At 40.4% G+C, this 23,290-nt stretch overlaps 4 protein-coding genes across 6 annotated transcripts; 1 reads left to right on the top strand and 3 right to left on the bottom strand.

The window, feature by feature from the left end:
• Nucleotides 1-354: 354 nt before the first annotated feature.
• On the bottom strand, nucleotides 355-6,777 carry LOC113118233 (tyrosine aminotransferase-like). Its single transcript, XM_026287271.1, has 12 exons — nucleotides 6,677-6,777; nucleotides 5,703-5,993; nucleotides 5,302-5,406; nucleotides 5,057-5,124; nucleotides 4,808-4,966; nucleotides 4,178-4,316; nucleotides 4,039-4,091; nucleotides 2,191-2,343; nucleotides 1,980-2,108; nucleotides 1,811-1,894; nucleotides 1,114-1,212; nucleotides 355-1,017 (listed from the first exon to the last, which is right to left on the bottom strand). The coding sequence occupies exons 2-12, from the start codon at nucleotides 5,956-5,958 to the stop codon at nucleotides 877-879; spliced, it is 1,386 nt and encodes a 461-aa protein (XP_026143056.1). The 5' UTR covers nucleotides 5,959-5,993; nucleotides 6,677-6,777; the 3' UTR covers nucleotides 355-876.
• Nucleotides 6,778-7,107: 330 nt separating this feature from the next.
• LOC113118003 (uncharacterized) lies at nucleotides 7,108-13,888 on the bottom strand. The gene is made up of 2 exons (XM_026286862.1): nucleotides 12,877-13,888; nucleotides 7,108-12,787 (listed from the first exon to the last, which is right to left on the bottom strand). The coding sequence occupies exons 1-2, from the start codon at nucleotides 13,886-13,888 to the stop codon at nucleotides 8,373-8,375; spliced, it is 5,427 nt and encodes a 1,808-aa protein (XP_026142647.1). The 3' UTR covers nucleotides 7,108-8,372.
• A 2,094-nt stretch (nucleotides 13,889-15,982) lies between these two features.
• Nucleotides 15,983-21,209, bottom strand: LOC113118229 (uncharacterized). The gene is made up of 7 exons (XM_026287264.1): nucleotides 20,970-21,209; nucleotides 20,500-20,723; nucleotides 19,923-20,021; nucleotides 19,618-19,719; nucleotides 19,400-19,513; nucleotides 19,097-19,205; nucleotides 15,983-18,691 (listed from the first exon to the last, which is right to left on the bottom strand). The coding sequence occupies exons 1-7, from the start codon at nucleotides 21,181-21,183 to the stop codon at nucleotides 17,658-17,660; spliced, it is 1,896 nt and encodes a 631-aa protein (XP_026143049.1). The 5' UTR covers nucleotides 21,184-21,209; the 3' UTR covers nucleotides 15,983-17,657.
• A 23-nt stretch (nucleotides 21,210-21,232) lies between these two features.
• Nucleotides 21,233-23,290, top strand: LOC113118232 (protein C19orf12 homolog). 3 transcript variants are annotated; one of them, XM_026287270.1, is made up of 3 exons: nucleotides 21,233-21,374; nucleotides 22,350-22,525; nucleotides 22,625-23,290. In XM_026287270.1, the coding sequence occupies exons 2-3, from the start codon at nucleotides 22,366-22,368 to the stop codon at nucleotides 22,888-22,890; spliced, it is 426 nt and encodes a 141-aa protein (XP_026143055.1). In that variant the 5' UTR covers nucleotides 21,233-21,374; nucleotides 22,350-22,365; the 3' UTR covers nucleotides 22,891-23,290. The 3 variants fall into 3 exon arrangements, with proteins under 3 accessions (XP_026143055.1, XP_026143053.1, XP_026143054.1); XM_026287268.1 differs by lacking the exon at nucleotides 21,233-21,374 and adding an exon at nucleotides 21,804-21,961; XM_026287269.1 differs by lacking the exon at nucleotides 21,233-21,374 and adding an exon at nucleotides 22,174-22,263.

The following is a 23,290-nucleotide window of genomic DNA, read 5'->3' as shown; positions in this document are numbered from 1 at the left end:
ATAAAGGTGCTTTAAAGCTTCTTCACAGCAATGCCAAATAAACATTTTTGGTTTCACAAAGAAAAATCTCTTTCTTACCTTTTTATAATCTTAAGAACCTTATTTCGCCACTTTTGTGAAACAGAAAAGTTCTTCAGATGTTAAAGGTTCTTTATGGAACCAGTTAGAAAAAAAGGTTATTTTATGGCATCGTAAGACACCTTTATTTTTCAGAGTGTAGTTCTAATTAAACTGTAGTATTTAGTAACACTTGTGTTAGTAACAGGGTTGAGTTAGAACAGTAGTCATAATGCAAGTTGCAATGACATCTCTGATCTCTGCAGGAAAATATCTAACTTAAAGAAATACTGAGATACAATTTTATTTAAATAGTTTTTCAGGTGTAACAATTGAATACAAAAAAAAAAAAACAACAAAAAAACATTAGATGTCATATATGTGTCATATATGTCATTTTGACTCTCGAAGTGGTGGGGCATGCAAATTAAACAAAATATTCCATTAATAAAACGTCACATATTGGATAAATACTTCACATCATGCAGGATACACAAGAAATGGCTTTATGGTTTGGTCACAAGGCTTCCCAAACTTACCACAATTTCTGTAACAGTTTTGTATATTTATTCAATAACCCTCAAACTACCCTCCCACCCCTTCCCTATATAATACTAGCCATAATACATAGAAAAATATAAATATGATGTTTTGCATAGAACTGTGGGTTTCCTGAAGGGAAAGCATGTCACATGTAATGCACATAAATGTGTCCTCTCTTATAACACTTTGATTTATTCTTCAGCTTTATCCACCTCTTTGCTTTGACCTTTGACCTTTCCTTTCCTCCTTTGACCTTTCGTTCTCAGTCGGTTTCTTTCACTGGTCTAATTCGTGGCTGTCTTGGCTCCGAGGTCGATAGTGACGTGCACAGAATTCTCTGATCCGAATGCATGCCTCAATCATCATCTCCTCTGGGACGGTTACCACAATTCTGAAGAAATTTGGATATTCAAATGCCTACAGAAAGGAACAGTAAAGGTATCAGAATGGATGCAACCAATCTTTGTGACAAATAATAGATATAAGGCAAGATTATGGAGATGAATAATTCACCGTAGCGGGCAAACAGAACACAGACTGCTCAGTGACCAGCAGTTCAGTGAACTCCACATCTGTCTGGAAATCTGGGAAGTGTTCCATCTCTATCCCCACCTGAGGATGAGCCAGCATTAAATACATTAACCCTATGCTAACTTGCAACTTTGTACTTTTTGCAAACATGTTCATTCCTAATATGGACATCCTGATGAGCAAATGTGCCAAGTATGATTAAGTGTCTATCAGGCCATTTAAAGAGACAGTTCACCCAAAAATGAACCTTCTGATATTATTTAAACACACTCATGACATTTCAAACAGCATTATTTAAATATAAAATACAAATGCAGAAAAATTATTCTTTAAATTGAATCCTCTGATCCAGTTCACAAAACCAGTGAATGATTTGTATCTAATTGCATATCATTGATCTAATTGTGAATCATTTATCCATGCACGTGACATTCTTTTATTTTTTTTTCCCTTTTACTTTTTTATAAAAAAAAAATAAAAAAATAAGATGATGTATGCAAACTCTTGCAATAATGTAGTCCATTTCAGTGTTTTTTATTTTTTTTATTTTGGAGTTGGACAACAACAAAGGACAGTAAATGATGACAGAACTGCAAGTTTTTGGTTAAATTTCCCCTTTACTTTAATGTAGTTTACTCTTAATTCACTCTTATCTTATAATACACAAAGTTTCACTCACCATAATGTACATGGCTCCTGATGGCATCACTGGATTCAGCCCGGGAACAGTTGACAACTCTGAGTAACAAATCTCTGAGTTTGACTGAAAAGGGACATAAAATTGTGATATTGTCAGAGTCAGATGTTGAATCTACAAGCTATTCTCTCAGAAGCTTTTCTCCTCTTACCTTGAGGAAACTGATGGTGCCTTGGTAGAACTCTGGTGGTGTGTCATTCAAAATGCTCTCTAATGCTCCCTGAACCACGGTACAGGGTCCCAATATGCGCTGGCTTAGTTTCACAAGCCCTTCTCGAATCTAGAGTAAATTTGAGCATTATTAGTATGTTTTTGTTGCATATTTTTCATTTTTCTGTTACTGGTGAGAGGCTAATACTTACTCCAGTTCCAAATATGTCATTACGATCATGGATGAGGATCCAGCCCATTCTCCAGCCAGGAACCAACCAGCGCTTGGCAAGACCACCACACGATAGGATGGGCACGTCACTGCCGAGAGGTGCCAAATGCTGAAAATCGCAGCCCGGGAATACCTGCAGAGAAACAGAAACACTCATTACAACACTGTAAATAGCAACATTCTTCTTTAAACATATTTAGAATATAATATAATTAATATAATATAATATAATAATCTATATAAAATGCAAGATGGATGATATTCTTTTAAAGGTTTGGAGTCTGTAGGTAAAAAAAAAAAAAAAACATTTAAAAACAATATTCTTACAATTCATTATATTAAAATGCAATTTCAGTTTACAGCAGCCATTACTCCAGTCTTAATCAGTGTCACATGACCCTTCAGAAATCATTCTAATATACTTATTTGGTGCACATTATAAACTTTCAGCACTCTTTGAAGAACAGAAAGTTAAAAATAGCAGCATTTACTTTAAATACTTTCTTTTGTAATAATATTTAATACACTGAATGGTTTTTTTATCTTACTGCCCCAAAAGTTTTGAACAGTATTTTATTTCCTTTTCTTCTGAAGATTGTAACCGTGTGTTAGCTGGATTCTAGAACGTTCTGCATGCTGTTACCATCCTGTTGGAAGGAGGAGCCTTATGGAAATTGAGGAATGGGGGACTAAGAAAGTTATAAGGGTAGCAAGAATGAGTTCCTTGCTTGTAGCTGTTTTGTGGTCGTCCGCCTGGCTCAAATTACGATGACGGATCCGCCCCATCTCCCATTGGCTGAGATACTGCAATTTGCAGTGTTGGCCCTATTTCACAATTCAAACGTGGAAGTATGTTTCGTTGCTGTTGTTTTTAACAGGGTCCAGACAGCGAGACCACATGGGGGGCTCAATACTGTACCAGATGGAGCTCAAAAACACATCCAGCCAGTCAACATTCTACCTGCGATGAAACGAGGGGGTCGCTCCTCTCCCTACCTTCTCTATCGCCTCAAATGCGTCAAGCCTCACGCATGTGCTAACCACAAACACATGTGATGAAAAGTGCAAAGTCACTGAGGTGCACTCAAGCCACTCACTGTCGGCTTACAACCCCAACTGAGTTATTGGGTTACAAACACCTCAGACCATTGACCATATTAAGCTGAAATTTTTTTCCATTTAACAAAATGAGTTCTCTCTTGGTAACTACCATCCAGAGTTGTGGACCCATTGCCCCCTGCTCTATCTTTACTGTCCTTCATGACCTAAAACCCAGAATGCTTTCGAACATCCATTCACCACACACAACTCTAATCCCTCCAGTGCTGATGTGGTTTCCACTGCTAAACGAGGCCGAGCTGAGCCAGGGAAATGCACGCCACAAAACAGAAAGATGTTCCCTGCAATTGAAGTACACTTTAATGTAGTTCCAAGGGCTGGAGGGTGGGGGGCAGTTCTTAAAAGAATCATTTTTTATGTGTGAAGAACATCTGAAAAACCTTATCTTCACAATGTGCAATGGAGATATGCAGTGGATGTTAAAGGTTCTTCATGGAACCATAGATGCCAACAAAGAACCTCTAATTTTAGAAGTGTTCTAAAAGGTTGAAAAGTGTCTTGCAAGTAAGCTAGACTCAGCTAAGTTGTTTAACATGGGTCACTGAGGAGCGTAGAGTGTGAATTCCATAAAAGACCACTGTGAGAAGACCTGTGGTCTACTTGACCTTTGAGTGCCTCATTAAAGTTAGTTGAAAGTGGACAGAGCTCGGAAAATAAATAGTTCTTCGGATAGTAAATGCAAGTGTTCCCGTATTCAGTGTGAGCTCACCATGTCTCCGTAGATCTCATCAGCAAGGATAGGGATACAGTTTCTTGATGCCACTAGAACACATAGAATATTATCAGATGAATATCCTGGCATTTCGGTGGATAAACATTCCTGATATATTATTTGAATAAACATTCACCGGAAAGAATCTTATGCTGGTGTTCTTTGGAGAACACAGAGCCACATGGATTGGATGGGTTGTTGACAATCAGACAGGCTGTTTTATCATCGATCAGACTCTCCAGGTGCTGAAGATCAATCTCCCAGGACTTCTCTGGCTAAAGATCCAAATATAACATAATATATATATAAAAAACTCATTTTAGGCATGATGCAGTCAAGAGGTATTGTGGAAACTATAAAACTATATTAAATTCAATTAAAAGCCATCCTTATAGTGTCTGCGAATAAAATGATTCCTATCTTAGTTGTGTTAGGATCTATAACACTTATCTTTATACTGTAATAAAACCTGAGCTGTATTTTTCTGTTATTTGCATGTGCTTGTTTATGGTATTTATCAACCCCAGATGTGGACTATGTATTGTAAGAATGACGCAGCAATTTTCCCTATCCACTCCACAAGCCATCCACTAGTCTTTTATGCCCCCAAACCCGCCTCATCCCACCCCCTCTCATCTCACTTTCCATATTTTTCCTTATTGTAAACAGAACAGTTTTTGTTTTCTGACTCCATGCTAAGCTGAGCTGATGGACTTTTTCTTTTTGATTTACACACTCATGCTATCAGTGCGATTTATTTACTCACCAGCAGATTGTAGTGCTTGACTTGGATGCCCATAGACACTGCCAGCGTCTTATAGAGGGAGAATCCAGGACGTGGAACTAAGATATTGTCCCCTGGGTTACACAACACGCTGATGGCCAGCTCTATAGCCTGGCTACAGCCACTGGTCAAGATCACATCCTAAAGATTTAAGAAAAAAAAAAAATTACTCTTCATCAGCTTAAAATTAAAGCTTTAACAGAAAAATGGCAAATGATGGATGTGACGTACTTTGCCTTCCAGTGGAGCTTCTGGACAGCTGTAGAAGTTTGCAACAGCTTCTCTGCTCTTTTGGTAACCTGTCAATGTTATCAGAAATACAGATTATTTTCATGAGGAGAAAATAATACACATTTTATAAGAATGCAAATGCAAAGTGGGACTATTTAATCATTGTATAACAAATGAGGCAATTAATTAATTCCTCTTAAAATTTAATTTTTTAATCAAACAGAAAATGAATGCCTAAGACTTACCAACTGATGGAGCATAGCCATTGTATTTGTGTGAGTCTATGGCCTCCTTCACTGCCTGCAAAACTGTGTCATCTGTTGGCAAGTTCCCAAACACAGTTGGGTCGCCTGGTGGAAAATCAAGTCCAAAAACAACCATTAACTTTTAATCGCAGAGCAAAAAGAATATGGCAAATAATATAGCCTACTTACGATGAATGAGGCAAGGATAAAATAAAAAGATAAGCCATTACTTTATACAGCTATGATACACTAGCATTTTCCCCATTTGGTTAAACGTTTTAAGTGTTTAATTAATATATTAAAGCCCAGCTGATATATATCTAAGTTACAAATGTTGGATCATAACATTTTGTGTTTTATTTTTATTTTCATATAAGTAGGTTATTTGATGCATAACTTACCAATGGATAGAGCAATCATGGGTTTCTCTGGGTTGGGGGTGAGTTTCATCCCGTCCACTATGGCTCGGATGGGGTTGAGTGTTTTTTTGGACATCTCTGAGGGTCTGACGTTCCATCTCTGCCTGCGGCTCTTCAGTTTGGCAGGGTTCACACTCACATGAGTCCGCACACTCACATGATGCACACCGTTCCCGCTGATGAAGTTCCCGTGGATGTCACTGTTCTGAGATCCGTTCATTTTCACTACAAAAGACATTTTCTTGGTCTATGCACTTCTGAAAGAGATGATGTCTAGAGAAAGGAAAAGATGATACTGATAAAGTAAAATATGTTGACTTAAACTTATGCACACACACACATATATAGGCTCTTTGTTTTAAACAGAAGTCAAAAACATAGGGTTGTATTTTTAAAAGTTAATTAATTTGCAGATGTCTATACTAATATGTATTTTCTATAAGGATCAGTATTGAAAATGTAGCGTACTGCAATTACTTTATAAGCTATAGATCTACAGCCCACAAATATATTAAAAAACACTTAGAGTTTTTAAGAAGTGTCTTTAAGAACACTTGAAGACCATTATCTAACTGCAAAAGTTAAAGGTTTGCATGAGATAGCTCTTACAGAAATGTAGCCTTCTTGAATAAATAAGACAAACACCTCAATGCAAATAAATTACATAACATACGAAAAACACTAGTCTAAATAATCAGATTAATATAGACCTGTAGAATTTGAATGTTGTCTAACATTCGTCTAATTAGACCAAATATCTAATATTCTAAAATATCAAAAAGTAACACAAAAAGTAATGTGGAAATGTATTTTTCTTTTGTTTAAAAATATGCTAAACATATAGGCTATGCCTCAATAAATATATTTATTTTAGACACTAAATGAATGAAAAACCAAATGCATATGCTAGTTCAGGCTATAAGCAATATACAGAATTTATAATGTAATATAAATACCTTTTTTCTTATTATAACAAATCACGCTCCAGTGGTTGGGGATGAGATAAATAGGTAAATATGTTCATAGACCGGCTTTATACAGAACCCCCCAAAATGGGTGTTGAACCCTGCCCATATTTCCATTGGTGGAGACTGGGGGCAGTCCAAAACTCCCCCGTTACATCATAAGTCTAAAATTCTATAGTTTTGGGGTTGATTGAACCTCATCCTCCTTTTTCCTAGAAACTGCGGATGCGCAAGCACGCGATCTGTGCGTAAAAGCGCGAGGAGCGCGAACACTCCTGCCCTCAATATACAAGAGTTATGCACATGACGCTCAGCTGTTTTTAGAGACACTTTCCTTCTTTCAAAATTATTGCTGTCACATTCTCTCATTTATTATTAATGTGGCCCGGTGTGTTAGTGACTACACCGGACACAGGAATTAATTTTTTTTAAGGGGATCGTTTATTCCAGACTGCACTTAACAGTGCAGCGTTAATTATGCAAATCTTAAGGGTGTTACACAGTAAGGCTTGTTACAGTGGTTGAAATCAATAAAGATGTTATTTTTTCTTTACATCAAACTCTCTTGTCTCTTTGTTCTCAGTCACCACATTAACAGGTCAATTACATGAATATAACCAACATAGACAACGATAGTGGACTCTTATACTGAAAAACAAATACACAGAGTGTTACAAGATTTGTCAGCATGCATAGAAGATCAAATAAGGCTGCTTATGTAACATAACATGCATAAAAATGAAATTAGAAGCCACATTTCCCAGTAACATTAATACATTACACTGGCTAATATTCACTCAATCTCAAATCACAGTAAATTAACACTTGTACACTTTAAACGTCAACTAATTCAAACTTACTGTTCATCATCATAGCATCACCATAGCATTGTACACGCTTTCACAGCCAATGATGAACTCAATTTCCCCTCTGTGGACAGTAATAGACACAATACAACACTGGTTCTTAACATTTGGAAAACACGACACCAGAACAACTGTAACAATCTACTGGTTACAAAAAAACACACGTATGCATGAGTATTAAACAATTTTTAGAATGGATTAATTAATAACACTCACTCTGTTGCTTCACACTCGGCCTGAGGAAACAGAAGGCCTACAGAGCTCTCTTCTCCCCTCTATAATCGATCAAGGATGACCACTAATCACTTAATGTTCAAATCACATCATGCACAACAAAATTATCTCAATAATAAACTGGCATTGATGATAGTTCAACACTTACGCTTCGAGATCTATTGTCGATCTGATTTCGTCACATGGGTACGTGTCTCGACAGAAATCACGGTCACTCAGCACAATACACAGCCATCCGCATGAACAAAATATTAAAGAAGGCTTTCCAATCACTATATGTGCATCTCTCTCATTATATTGATAATAATACGGAGTTTTATGGCTTCGACGCTCCACCGCATGAGCAGCATTCAAAACACGTTATGAAAACGCGCTGTTTACAGGCGAATCTCGCGACACTTCCAGAACGTCACACATTCACATTTCTTAAAGGGCTAGCGTATTGGATGGAACATGCTACAGTGTGATACATGCTGAGTCCCTTAACATCAAGCTTTTACTAATCAGTCCAGTGATAACTTTTGTAACTTTTTGACCTGGTTACACTCTCCCCTGCTGATAGTCGACGTCCCCGGTGACTACCAACCCTAATCATCTTGTCCCCCTTGAAGCTTCCCTGTGGTATAGAGGACCATGCCAGCTAGCACCTGGGAGAGCACATCAGGACTAAAAGACACTGCATTACATGTAGACTTGGGTAATCGGTTTGGGTTACTATGCACTCCTGCAGTTGTTCTAGGTGTTTTACGCACAGCAGGATAAGGCACTTCTGGCTTAACACACTCTTCTCTTTTCTTTCTAGGGGTAGGCACCGGTCTCATCGCTGGATTCTCAGCAGGTAAGCGGACACTTTCGGTTTCTGGCTCCCGAAATACTGGCGTCACTTCCAGGTTATCATCATGTGTCTCATGACTCGCTGGTCCTGACCAGTCACCGCTCATACCAGATTCCTCTTCCTGATCATTGAGATAGTCTCCGAGCTGAGGAACGGGCTGTTTTGCAGACTCCGAAGTTGAGACTAACGTCAGTTTCTCCCCAGGACACAGAACTTCCTCCACCAGAACGCACTCTGTCTCCAATGAGGGGATTTCTGACTCTGCAGGTGAGGTAGGTACCTCCAGCACAAGGGACTTCCGACGCCTTGGAATGGGCACTGGGACTGGACTATTGCAGGGCCTGAGGTTGGATCTGTGCACTCTTTTTACCATATCCCCTTCGACAGACTCCACAGTGTATGTGGTCCCCTGAACCTCTACCACTCTGTAAACGGTGGAAGACCATGCATCCTGAATTTTGTTTCTTCCTGGTGGTCGGTGTCGCAGGTACACATGTTGTCCAATCTCTACCGTGGGGCAATATACTTTCTCCTCATGCTGAATTGCTCTTTCCACAGCCTTCCTTTCTGCATATTCCTTTGCTCGAACATGGGCATCTCGGAGACGTTCCTGGTGTACTTTTAACCAATCAAGTTTGTCATCCGTTATAGGCTCTTGGCCCAACAGAGCATCAACTGGCAGATGCGGCTGAACCCCAAATAACAGATAGTACGGTGAGTACCCTGTGGATGAGTGTGGCGTCACATTATATGCATAGACCAGCTCTGATAAATGTTCTGGCCACTTGCGCTTCTTTTCGGGTGGGAGAGACTTCAGAAGGTCATGAAGGGTTCTATTGAACCTCTCACATTGAGGATTGCCCTGGGGGTGATGTGGTGTCGTCCGAGTTTTCTTAACTCCGTACAACTTGCAGAGTTCCGCAATCACAGCGCTTTCAAAATTTCTGCCCTGATCAGAATGCAGACGCTGCGGCACTCCATATTTCAGGAACCATTCTCTGAGGAGCATTTTGGCAGTGGTCTCAGCCTTTTGGTCCCGTGTGGGAAATGCTTGACTGAACTTTGTGAACACATCAGTCACCACTAGAACATTTTCTCGCCCATCCGTGGCTGGTTCCAGGATTGTAAAGTCGACTGCTACAACCTCCAGTGGCCGGGAAGCCAAGAATGAAGCCCAAGGCGCCTTGATCTTGGGTTGCGGCATCTTTGCTAACACGCAGCGCTGACATCGCTTCACCCACCTTTCCACCTCCTCATACATTCCTCCCCAGAAACATCTCTGTCTCACCAGGGCTAATGTCCTCTCTATACCCTGATGGCCCATCTGATCGTGAACGTTCTTCAGGACTTGTTCTATCAGACAGGTGGGTAACAACATCTGGTGACATTCTCCAGTGTGGACGTCATCGATAACACGGTATAAGAGACCATCCTTCTCTCTGATCTTTGGCCATTGTTTCAGCAAAGAACGCACAGACCTGGACAAACCTAACTTCTCTTGCTTGGTAGGTTTCCTTTGACGGCTCCAGAACTTCTTGAACACACTGAGAGTTGGATCAGACTCCTGAAACTGACGAAGTTCTGACTTTGAATATCCTGGCAAAGTGGGGGTATTCTCACACCCAACATCCTCTTCTCCTGCCAAAGATGCCTTTAACTGCCAGACTTTGCCACCCTCAACTCCTACTGCTACGAGGTCTGGTCCCAGAGCTGTTCCTGTCCTGAGGGAGTTACAGATTGCCACACAGCCATCATACTCTGCATCTTCACTTTCAAAGTCTGGTTCATCGGATCCTGGTATCCTGGAAAGGGCGTCAGCAGCAGTGTTGCATCGTCCAGGGCGGTACTTGACATCGAAATCAAACACAGCGAGTTGAGCAGCCCAGCGTTGTTCAATGGCTCCCAACTTGGCAGTCCCGAGGTGGCAGAGGGGGTTGTTGTCCGTTATGATGGTGAATTTGGACCCCAGCAGATAACTTCGGAACTTTTCAGTGACCGACCACTTAAGAGCTAACAGTTCCAGCTTCATGCTACTGTAGTTTTTATCATTTCTCTCAGCCCCTCTCAACCTCCTACTGGCATAAGCGATGACTGTCTTCTTACCCTTTTGATGCTGGTACAAGACTGCTCCTAACCCAAGGTTGCTCGCATCAGTCTCAATCACAAAGGGAAGAGTGAAATCAGCATACCCCAGCGTTGGTGCACTGGTAAGCTTGTCTTTGAGACGTTCGAATGCCGTCTGACACTGAGAAGTCCAGGAACTCTTATACAGTTGAGCTGCCTTGACGTGACTTGTCTCCCTAAGGCACGCATTCACTACATCATGCAACGGCCCGGCTATCTGGGAGAAACTTTCGATGAATCTCCTGTAATAGCTACAAAACCCCAAGAACGATCTGAGTTCCTTGAGAGTGCCGGGGACTGGCCACTCCCGAACTGCACTTATCTTATCAGGGTCTGTACTCACGCCTTGGGATGAAACTTGATGGCCCAGGAATCTCACTTCCGGCTGCAGGAAATGACACTTATCTATTTTAATCTTCAGCCCAGTTTCCTTCAACCTTCTAAACACAGTTTCAAGTCGCACAAGATGTTCGTGAAAGGTGGACGAGTACACCAACAAGTCATCCAAGTAGATAAGCACAATTTGGAACACAAAGTCACTCATTACGCCCTGCATGAGCCGCTGGAACGTGGCGGGCGCATTGCATAGCCCGAAAGGCATCCGATGGTATTCATAGAGGCCAAACGGCGTGGTGAAGGCTGTCTTATGTCTGTCCTTTTCATGGACTGCAACTTGATGGTAACCGCTAGCAAGGTCTATTGTCGAGAAAACTTGTGCTCCGCCCAGTGCATCCAAGCTCTCATCGATGCGCGGCAATGGAAAAGCATCCCGGTTGGTTTTGGAGTTTAGTTTCCTATAATCCACGCACAGCCTGAGACTTCCATCAGCCTTGCGCACCAGAACAATGGGTGAAGCATAGGAACTCGAGCTTTCCTGGATGACACCCTTCCGGAGTAAACCTGAGATATGCTCTTTGACCTCTTCAAACTGGGTCGGTGGTATCCTGCGATATGGCTGAGCTACAGGAGTATCATCTGTCAAGTGGATTTCATGCTTCACTCGGTCTGTATATCCCAGGTCCTCATCATGGACAGCAAACACATCTGCATACTTCAAAATTAATGCACCGAGCATTGCTTGCTCTTCTGGATTACCTCCCATATGCAGTCTACTTAACAGGTTACTCAGGTCAGCATCAGACTCTGCTTTATCTTTCTGATCAATTCCCACTTCTCTATGTTCGGCAGAGATGCGCTGGAATCTCGCCTCACAGGCGTCACTCTCAATACACTGACAGAGGGTAAGTATCCCAAGCCGAACTTTAGGGGGCAGCCAAACATCTTCTTGGGAGAAGTTGACCACTTGAACTGGAAACACTCGACTTCTGGATGACACTAAGGTGGGCATAGGGATCAAGCCACCTGGTAATGGGGTGGTTCCTGGTTCCAGCAACAGCCAACCATTGGTGTCAGTGGCTTTCTTGTTTACTCTGGCATAAACTGTGGCTACAGAGGATGCTGGTACATGGACTTTGCCCTTACCACCAACTCTGGCTGTTGACATAGTTTTTCCTAGTTCAACTTCCTGTACGCGAGTGAAGGCTTCCCTCCACACAGACTCCAGCTTTCCTCCTAAAGTGGTGTCAAACTCAGTCAGTGCTAACTCTCTGCATCTATGGGTGATATTCATGCCAATGATACCAGGGGGAGTTAAATCTGGCTCTGAAGAATCCCCATCACGGACTATCAGAAACCCACACTCAGGTATAGTAAGCCCCATCACTTGGATGTCCAATTCAACATACCCCAGGTACGGCAGGGGTAGCTTGTTCGCTGCAGTTATTCTTAGCCACTTAGAGGTGCAGTGAAGGTCCTTGTCTTCTCCGTGGAGGTTTTCCCTGAAGAAGCTTTCTGTTAGGGTACTCACATTACTTCCCGTGTCCAGAAGACATCTAACTGGAACACCATCAATGTGAATATCAACTTCAGGGCACTTGCCAACTGCACGCTCTAAGAACCGTTCTTTTGTTAACTTGCTACATCTCGAGCCTTCTGGTTTTCCCCGCATTGCTCGGCTCACAGCAACGGAGGGACCCCGTTTCCCTGTAACGCAGAACTTGTGGTGGCAGTGGACTGGTCTTTGGAACTACGTGGTACAGGACACTGCCTAGCTACATGTCCCACCCCTTCACATCTTAAACAGATGGGTTGGCCGTCATCTGTATACTTGGGCTTGAACTTTGGCTTTCCACTCTGGCTACCACTGGGACCACCCTTTTGTACAGCAAGTTCACGAACTGCATTAGTGAGCTCTCCAATAGCTTTACCCTGCTGCGTGATAACTTTTACTACCTCTTGCAAAGCTGAAGCCATGTCACTTTGTGCAGCACTGGCGGGATTTAAATGTTCTGACATCTCCCCAGAACATGTACTCACGATATTTCGACTCCTGGCCACATTAGCACCACGGGGTCTGTCCTCCACAACCCACATCATGGCCTCTTCACGGACATCAAACAGGGTGGACTGAGGCTTTTCTCTGACCAGCTTGCGCAGCTCTCTACGCAGAGTCGCATCTCTTATGCCTTCGATGAACTGATCTCTTAAAGCCAGCTGGGAATCAGACACAGCGTAATGGGACTGTTGGAGAGCAGAATTAAGAAGCTGAGAGAGAGCATGGGAAAAGTCACGGAAGTCTTCTCCCTCTAGCTGTCTGCGTGCATAAAAAGCATGTAACAACTGTGGTGTAGTACGTTTCTCTCTAAATGCCCCCCGCAAATATGAAAACAGATCACTGGGTTGCTTGGTCTCCCCACCCATACACAGCTTAACTTCATCTAAGGCTGAACCTCTTAAATGTGAAAGTATGAAATCAACTTGGTCATCAACGTTCAAACCCCTTACCCGAATTACACGTTCAACCTCATCAATGAACTCATCTACAGACTGACCATCTTTAACATGATCACCACTGAATGGCATAAGTTGACGTTCCCTTGGAATGTAAACATAAGATCTAGTGGCAACATTACTCATATTAGCAAGGGTTGACATGACTTGGTCGTGTCTTCGACCTAGCTCCAAAATTTGTGACTGCAATTCTGCCACTGGATTACCTAGATCATCATGACCCACCGCCTCAGCATTGTCCATATCACGGCTGGCTCCAGCCTGAGCCGCTGGCACATCATCGTCCTGGTCCATGCTCTTACAATGTCTCTACCTCGAATGGCACACAGTCACAAAACACAGTCACAGCGGATTAACCTGAAGGGCTATTTTCTGCGGTCGCCTTTGTCAACGATCTCAGCGTCGAAGTGAACACCCTCCTGCGTTCCTGAAAGCTGGTCCCGTGCTTCACCGCAGGCTCTCCAGGCACGTCCCACTTCACGTCGTCAACCTCCTTGGCACCGCTAACTCGACCCCTCTTCACCACTACCGTTGTCTATGTTTCTCCTTATCCACCTGACTGTCACCCCAAAATTAGCAATGGAACCCCACTCCTGGTACCAAAATTCTCTGTGGCCCGGTGTGTTAGTGACTACACCGGACACAGGAATTAATTTTTTTTAAGGGGATCGTTTATTCCAGACTGCACTTAACAGTGCAGCGTTAATTATGCAAATCTTAAGGGTGTTACACAGTAAGGCTTGTTACAGTGGTTGAAATCAATAAAGATGTTATTTTTTCTTTACATCAAACTCTCTTGTCTCTTTGTTCTCAGTCACCACATTAACAGGTCAATTACATGAATATAACCAACATAGACAACGATAGTGGACTCTTATACTGAAAAACAAATACACAGAGTGTTACAAGATTTGTCAGCATGCATAGAAGATCAAATAAGGCTGCTTATGTAACATAACATGCATAAAAATGAAATTAGAAGCCACATTTCCCAGTAACATTAATACATTACACTGGCTAATATTCACTCAATCTCAAATCACAGTAAATTAACACTTGTACACTTTAAACGTCAACTAATTCAAACTTACTGTTCATCATCATAGCATCACCATAGCATTGTACACGCTTTCACAGCCAATGATGAACTCAATTTCCCCTCTGTGGACAGTAATAGACACAATACAACACTGGTTCTTAACATTTGGAAAACACGACACCAGAACAACTGTAACAATCTACTGGTTACAAAAAAACACACGTATGCATGAGTATTAAACAATTTTTAGAATGGATTAATTAATAACACTCACTCTGTTGCTTCACACTCGGCCTGAGGAAACAGAAGGCCTACAGAGCTCTCTTCTCCCCTCTATAATCGATCAAGGATGACCACTAATCACTTAATGTTCAAATCACATCATGCACAACAAAATTATCTCAATAATAAACTGGCATTGATGATAGTTCAACACTTACGCTTCGAGATCTATTGTCGATCTGATTTCGTCACATGGGTACGTGTCTCGACAGAAATCACGGTCACTCAGCACAATACACAGCCATCCGCATGAACAAAATATTAAAGAAGGCTTTCCAATCACTATATGTGCATCTCTCTCATTATATTGATAATAATACGGAGTTTTATGGCTTCGACGCTCCACCGCATGAGCAGCATTCAAAACACGTTATGAAAACGCGCTGTTTACAGGCGAATCTCGCGACACTTCCAGAACGTCACACATTCACATTTCTTAAAGGGCTAGCGTATTGGATGGAACATGCTACAGTGTGATACATGCTGAGTCCCTTAACATCAAGCTTTTACTAATCAGTCCAGTGATAACTTTTGTAACTTTTTGACCTGGTTACATTAAAATTATTATTTTATCAGTCGCACCTGTTTAGAGCGCACTTTTATCATGAGAGAAGTCGTTTAGGTTTAAGGCTGTATTTCAGACTTTCTAGACTGTTAATCAAGCATCATTTAGAGAGTATTCTCTCATCTGTAATGAGAATGAAAGAGGCTGGTCTCCACATCTGTCTTACATAACTTAAACTCATGCACGTTTTTGCGTGCACTGGGGTTGTTTTATTGGTGCTAACACTGCAACTATTCTGCTATTATGCAAGTAAAATGATTAAGTCTGTGAAAAGCCTTCTTCCAGCTATACAAAATATGGAAAATCAAAGTCTTGGGGTCTCTCATAATCATAAAAATGTTCAACCCAAAAGTTGTTCATGCAATGTTTCTATAAAGGGACATCAAGTTCAAAGATCTTTTCATAAACTTGATAAATCAAACATTTTTAATTCTTGTTTGACAGTAAGAAAAGACAACTACATGAGGTAAATAATGACAAAATAATGACAACTTTCGTTTTGGGTGAATTACTGCTTTAATAAAAGTCAAATGGCTTAAAAATAAATTAGAAAAAAAAAATGCTGTCACTTGGATTATGTAACTCTTTCAAGCTCAAACAATCGTCATTATCCAAAACACCTACAGACATTAGATTCCATTTTTTTTCTACCTGACAGCACGCATGAATGAGTGCACTATATCTGATGCAATATTGACAAATTAGTTTGCAATAACATCAAGTCAAATTTACACTCAAGTCAGGTAAATAAAAGTCAGAACTTTAAACCCACAACCCTCTTTCATGTTTGTTTTTTTGTACTTGGCATAACCACCCATTTAAGAAACCAGCACGTACACACATAACACTGAATTAGTGAAGTTAAGACCAACCTTAAAACACTTCAGACCTGCTATTCAGTAGGAACAACACAACCTTATAGGCAAAAAACAGTCAAAAAAGACCCAGCGAAACCCCTGACCCAGCATACGCGTCACTCAACCAACAGCAAACAGTGTTCCACATTGGAAACCATGTTTTTTAGAGTTATATACTCATACTTCATAGGACATCCAGGGCAACAGGAGTCTAAAATGACTGATTACAAAAGACATACTGGACACAAATATTTTGTCATTGACCTTCATGAGGTTTAAGGCAAGCATTTTGACCTTTATGAGGTAAACGATGAGGTAACAAGTTGCATAGCTTCCCAACCCTAATGTGAGTTCATTCAAACATCCTAAGTAAAGGGCCAAACTCAATGTTAGAGTAGCTATGCATCTAAAATATGTTGCAGACCATGTTCACTGGCACCTGAGTTAGTCTCCGTTAGGCTTGTAATCAAGTCATGAATATTCTGAGTATAAATCAGAATACAGTGCATTTACATCATATAACATGTATTGATAATCTTCAGGCTATTGTTGTCCTAAAATACAGAAAATATGCTTAGACTGTTGAAGCCACATGGACTTCATGAGGAAGCTTTGACTCTCTAGGACGGTTTCAGATTGTGTTCATTGGTTCAGCTTGGTTGGGTGGAGACAATAGTGGATAAAATCCATCCTGCACTGATTCCTGGAGTGACTAGTTGTTTTGAGGCTGTGGATTGAGATGATGAGGAGAACTATTGGTGGACTCAAGGTGAAGGAGCAACTGGTTCCTTTGAGGACACTGGTGAAAAACTACCGTGAGGTAAATGACGAGGTAAAATAAGGTGAAAAGCTTCTTCTAAATTGTCACAGGCTCTGTATGAATCCATGGCTCTTACACATTCTTCCTTGCTCAATCTGTGAAGGCATGGTTGAGGTTGAAGCCACTTGGATTGCATAAGGAAGCTTTTGAGTATAGTCTCAGATTGTGTTCTCTGGTTCTGTGAAGACAATGGTAGCTCAAATCTGCCCTGTGTTGATTCTTTAAATGTCAAGTTGCTTTGAGACAATGGACTGAAATTGTGAGGAGAACTGTTGGTGAACTGAAGATTAAGGGGTAACTGGTTTCTTTGAGGACACTGGTGAAAGACTGATTTGCTGACCATCAAGAGCTTTAATCATCTGACCTCCATGAAGGAAACCGATGAGGTAAAATAATGTAAAAAAGCTGCATATTTTCTCAACCCTAATGCGAGTTAATTCAAACATCCAAAGCAAAATGCTAAAATCTGTGTCATCTGTAAAACATGATGAAGACTACATTCACCGGGACTTTCTTTTTGATTTCCTCGAGTCAGGCTTGTAATCAGGGTCATCAGAGTCTGTTGAGTCTTCGGAGTATGAATCAGAATACAATGTATTTACATCAAATAACATGTATTGATGATCATCTTCAGGTTCTTGCTCTCCTTCTAAAATGTCACGGGCTCTGTATGAATCCATGGCTCTGGCACATTCTTCCTTGCTTAGTCTAGTAAGGCACACTTGAGGTTGAAGCCACTTGGACTGCATTAGGAAGGTTTGACTCTCTAAGGACAGTTTCAGATTGTGTTCATCAGTTCTGCTTGGTTCGGTGAAGAAAACGGTAGCTAAAATCTGTCCTGCAAGTTGCTTTGAGGCTGAGGTCTGCTGGAGAACTGAAGGTGAAGGAGCAACAGGACTCTTTGAAGACACTGGTGAAAGACTGACCTGCCTGATGAAGGACAGTGAAATGTTTGTAGTGGATGAATCTGGGTCAGAGGACAACGAGTGCTGGTTTGGAGATGCTTGAGGTTGTGGTGTGTACGGGAGAAGAGGTGGAGTGCTCTGGCTTGATGTCGGGGTGCATTCTGCTTGTACGACTCCTCCATCAAGCTCTTCAGAACATTCCTGAAGGATGCTCCTCATTTTTTTGCCATGTCTGGAGCAGACCTGCTCTGGAAAGGCAGTCTCACTTTCCTTCTGTTCTGGTTCAGATTGAGTTTTCTTCTGTCTGTGTGTCCCAACCAGAAGAGACTGGCTGAAGTCAATCTGATCTGTTTCAGAATCTGACAACTGCGTGGACGTAACAATTACTCCATCACCACAAATCTTCTCCCGAGGTGAAGCAGTTTCTGTGTTTCTTTTCTGCCACAAGCCCTGAGAACCAAGCGGTTCTTTTTCGCTGGTTTGTGAGAGTCGATTCTCCTTTGTGTTGTTCTGAGATGACCTTTGGGTGCCATTGGATGCTTTAACAACTTCAGCGTCCCTTTGTACCTCACAGGTGTTTGAAAGTGATGGTGAGAGACTGTCGTCAAGGCTCTGATTTGTTGCTACAGCTGTCAAATAGAGAAAATAGAGTTTCAATGCACAACTTTTATTTCAATCGAACTGAATCCATTCTGATTAATGAATCTGAATGTAGTGTTTACATGAACACTAAACATAGTGATCGAGTTGATGTGTGCATTTATATGTCACAAGCTTCAAATCTCAAATCCTACTGTTGGCTCATAATATTGATTCTCCTACACTGTTTCTGTATTTGTTTTAAAAAGAAGAATTAACATTTTTCCAGTTCTGGATAAATACTGCATAAAACTGCCATATTATGGTGCTATATTTATCATGCTGTAAAAAATTATCACCCAATTGTGCCCTCAATTAATGGATTATTTGTTTGCATGTAAATGAAGCCAATATCTGTAATTTCAAAGCTGTTATGACAAATTCATCTTTCTTACCGCAATGCAAGAGTCTCTTCAGAACTGTGGCTAGAGATGCACTATCCCTTGAAAGTATTTTTTTTAGGATCTTCTCTCCTGTCCCATATGAATGGGACTGCTTCAGTACCTGTACGCAAATGTGGACAGAACAGAATAACATTTTAAGGGCCTGGGGGAACTCCGACTTGATATTTAGCCAATATATTTATGTGTATTTAGTTGCTGGAATTTTTCAAATGTTTTCTGTCAGAAAAACAGTAATGCCTTTCTACTAAACAGAAAATGCAGCTACTTTAGACACAAAAGCACATAAACACTTACCTGTTCAATATATGTTGGTTGTGGCAGGACTTTATTTAGCTCTTCCAAATAGTGTACAAGTCTCTCCTCCAGTTTCTGTGCATAGCGTTCACCATATTGCTCCTCCATTAAATCCTACAAAGATAAAAAGCCACATTTGATTTGAGGATCTGGGACTGATGCAAACTAGTGCTGATATAAGTAATGTACCATTCAAAGTAGTTTTTTTTTCCACTAACCCGAATGTAAGTCTCACGTACATCCCTGTCTCTGGCCAGAACATGAGCAAAGGCCTTGAAATCTTCCTGGTTTTTCTGCATGAGATCCATGTTCCTGCGGCTCTATATAGAAGCATGATTTAAACAAAAGGAAAGAAAGGGAAAGTGTTAAATCTATTTTAAAGCATTATTTGTGTCAAGCAGACAATAAAATACAGTAACAACACACTTCAGCAAGAACCCATGCATCATATAGTACATTTATAAATTACTTTGGCTTGTTAATGTATTTACGGTGGCCCCTGGTGGAAGGAGATCATACTTACACATTTGTGATAATCCGGAAGGCTTTCAGGGAAAAAGTGTTCAATCTTGTCAGAGATTTTAGCAGTGCTCTGGTCATTCCACAACATCCACATGATAACCTAAAAAATAACAAAGTTCACTAATCGTAAAGTAAAGTACTCATGTAATGTCAAACAAATTCATACTTGCACAAATAAACTTATGTATTCTATAAAATTAGGGAAGGAACTTTGTTTTATTTAATTTAACAATAGAGTACACTGTCTTAGGCGAAATTTAAGTTTAATTAAATTCTTTAATTTTGCCTACTTTTCCATTCCATTTTGAAAATTCTTAAATAATAAGAATAACAAATTTCTGAAGGACTACGATTATATTTTTCTAACTGATTGAAGTTGTCTTTTGTTCATCTGTTTGTATTTTTCCTTTGTTCCTTTGTATTATTGTTCTTTAATAGAGCAGTGATTATTACGATAATTTTTTTTATTATTACATTTAATTACAATAATGAAAAACCCATGGAAATCCCTATCCAAAACTGCAGGCTATTTCTGGGGAGTTGACCTATGTATTTTATCAAAGAAAACAATGCCTCACCAGAGTCTGCAGACCAAACATGATCTTCATGTGTTTGATGGGGGTCACTAGTCTTGGCACAAGTGTGTACGTAACATCCAAAAACTCAGTGACTCTGTCAAAGTGCTTGATGTCTCTGGCTTGCACGATCCTCCAGACCTCTGCTGCTCCCACTCGGATTCTGCAATGCTCTTCAATGGTCAGAAGATGCCAGTCACCTTCAAGCCATAATGGGGGTCCTAGAGCTGGAAAAAGTTCAAAATGATTAGATCTCACATGCATTCGTTTCAAAATAGTTTATGTTAGATCCATTACTTGCACCAACTGAGCAGTTGATTTATGACAATAAAGTAATTGTGTAATAACATGCAAAGGCATGATTGATACTGTTTAATTGGAAAGCAATGCAAGAAATGCTTATGTAAAAATCATAATTTGATGAAAAATCAAAATTGTTTGGGTTAATAAAAACATTGCCAAAAAAAACACACCTTCTAAGACCTCCATCATCCGTTTAGTCCATGCATATTCAATGATCCATAATGGTAAAGCAGGAATAAGGTGAGCACATGCTTTTTCCAACCACAAGTTTTCACTCATTCCAGCCAAAGCAGCAGTTTCAGTCTTTAACACTGTCATGATGTCCAGGGATCCGCTGATTTCAGTGCAGAGCATCTGATAAGAGCCACTGCACGCAGGAAACATCTAATCATTGACTCTGCTGAGATGATGATGAGCTCCATTTAAAAGTCAAATTATGTTAGGCATGTCCGGACACGTTTAGGAAGTAAATGACGGAACAGGTTACTTTCACTTGTAGCACATCAAAGTTAGATATATCACGGAATAATTAAAACTCGTTCGGTATTACATCGACTGCGCAAACTACTCATAAGGTCAGTGCAAATATTCTTTGTGTGAAAACAGAAACTGTTGACGGTAATGTTTTTAAAAAAGCACAGCTGAAAGAGCTTTTCAAAATAAGAGAACACCTCCGCAAAAACCTAAACCATTGTGTTTCACATGTAGGGCCAAATTTAATTACATAATTAAAATATGAGCAAATATTTTAATTATCGTTCTGTATGTATAAACACGGATTTACACATTTCTCATCTCGTTTTGAACAAAGTTCACTTTATCGTTGAAATACAATTAAATATTAACTTTTTTAAAAAAAATCGGCACCCATATATAAGTTTTGGCAATATTTAGGCTATAATATGTTGGTAAATGTTGCAGACACATGGTTCGAGGACATTCAAAGTACTCACAAACCAAATAAGGTATTTTATTTTGAAATATATATTTCAAGCTTCACACTTTTAAAAAAAATCATGACATATCGGCGCTTGATGGCGTGATGTTTGTGTTGACTTCTGGAGGTTTGATAGTTTGACTTGAGTTGCCAAATCTCCAAATGTTTCATGCCGTTAATTCAGTTTTATACTGTCAATAGGGAATCTAAAAGTTGTCTTTGAAGGTGAGTGCACGATGTGTCCTTTAGACAGTAAATGTTTACTACATATTTTATATAACCTAGATCAGGGGTGCCCAACCCTGGTCCTGGCGATCGACTATCCTGCAAAGTTTGGCTTCAACCCTAATCAAACACACCTGCCTTTAATTTTTAAGTGAGCCTGAAGACCTTAATTGGTTGCTTCAGGTGTGTTTGATTAGAATTGGAGCTAAACTTTGCAGGACAGTCGATCGCCAGGAACAGGGTTAGGCACACCTGACCTAGATATTGTATTTGATCGTCTGTTTGCACATCACTCATATATGGTAGTTAAATATTTAATGATATAACCACATCTTATTTTTGTATTTCTACAAATCAATAATGAATGGTGCTCTAACTCTGTCTGCAGTTCTACTGTGAGCAAAATGCCGCCACGCATTGATGACGTAATGAACCTGTGTTGTGAGCTGTCCGCAAATCATCAAGTAAAAACAGCGGTGAAGCAGTCTGGAAGAGGAGCAGCGGCCGCTGGTGGTCTGGCTTTCGCAGGGGGCTTACTAGGGGGTCCATTGGGAATTGCAGTGGGCAAGTCCATTCATGTCTTACATACACCATACTACAACCTTATGTATACTGTAATACGTGATGCTGGTTTCTCTTACCTGTGCTTTTGTCTCTTTAAAGGTGGGGCTGTTGGTGGACTGATTGGATGCTGGATGACAAGCGGACAGTTTAAACCTCTACCTCAGGTTATCATGGAGCTGACACCTGACCAGCAGCGCAGACTCCGTGAGGATATTGTAAACATTTTAGGCTCAATAACATGGACTGATGTTGCACAGCTGACTGCCCTTGTGATGGGAAACGCCACACTACAGCAGCAAGTGACCGCTGCTCTTCTGAGCTATATACAAAAGGAACTTCAAGCTGAAGTGCATTATGTAGACTGATGTAACTTAATTTTTATTAAGAGAAACAACATTTCAAACCCTATAATCATGTGTCATACGGATTGTTTGAGTGGATGCTTGATTTCTGTTGTTGAAACTGGCATACAACATATTAGTACTGTATGGTACATTAGAATCTGTGAAATCTTATTTCCTCCACAGGATAAAAAAAGGTAATTGTGTGGTTTTTTTTAATCTCTCTCTTGCAATTCAGAGTTTATATCTGACAATTCTGACTCTTTTCTTGCATTTTAGAGAGAAAAAAAACCCTCTTAATTATTGCATGGCAGAAACAAAAAGTTAGAGTTGTGAGATAAAAAAATAATGCTACCTAATCTCACAATTTAGATTTTTTTTCCTTGTCATTTGTAGGAAAAAAACCCAGAATTGTTTCATGATG

The sequence above is a fragment of the Carassius auratus genome, chromosome 18, assembly GCF_003368295.1.
Source record: "Carassius auratus strain Wakin chromosome 18, ASM336829v1, whole genome shotgun sequence".
Taxonomy (NCBI): Eukaryota; Metazoa; Chordata; class Actinopteri; order Cypriniformes; family Cyprinidae; genus Carassius; species Carassius auratus.
This window is presented reverse-complemented; position numbering and strand designations above follow the sequence as displayed.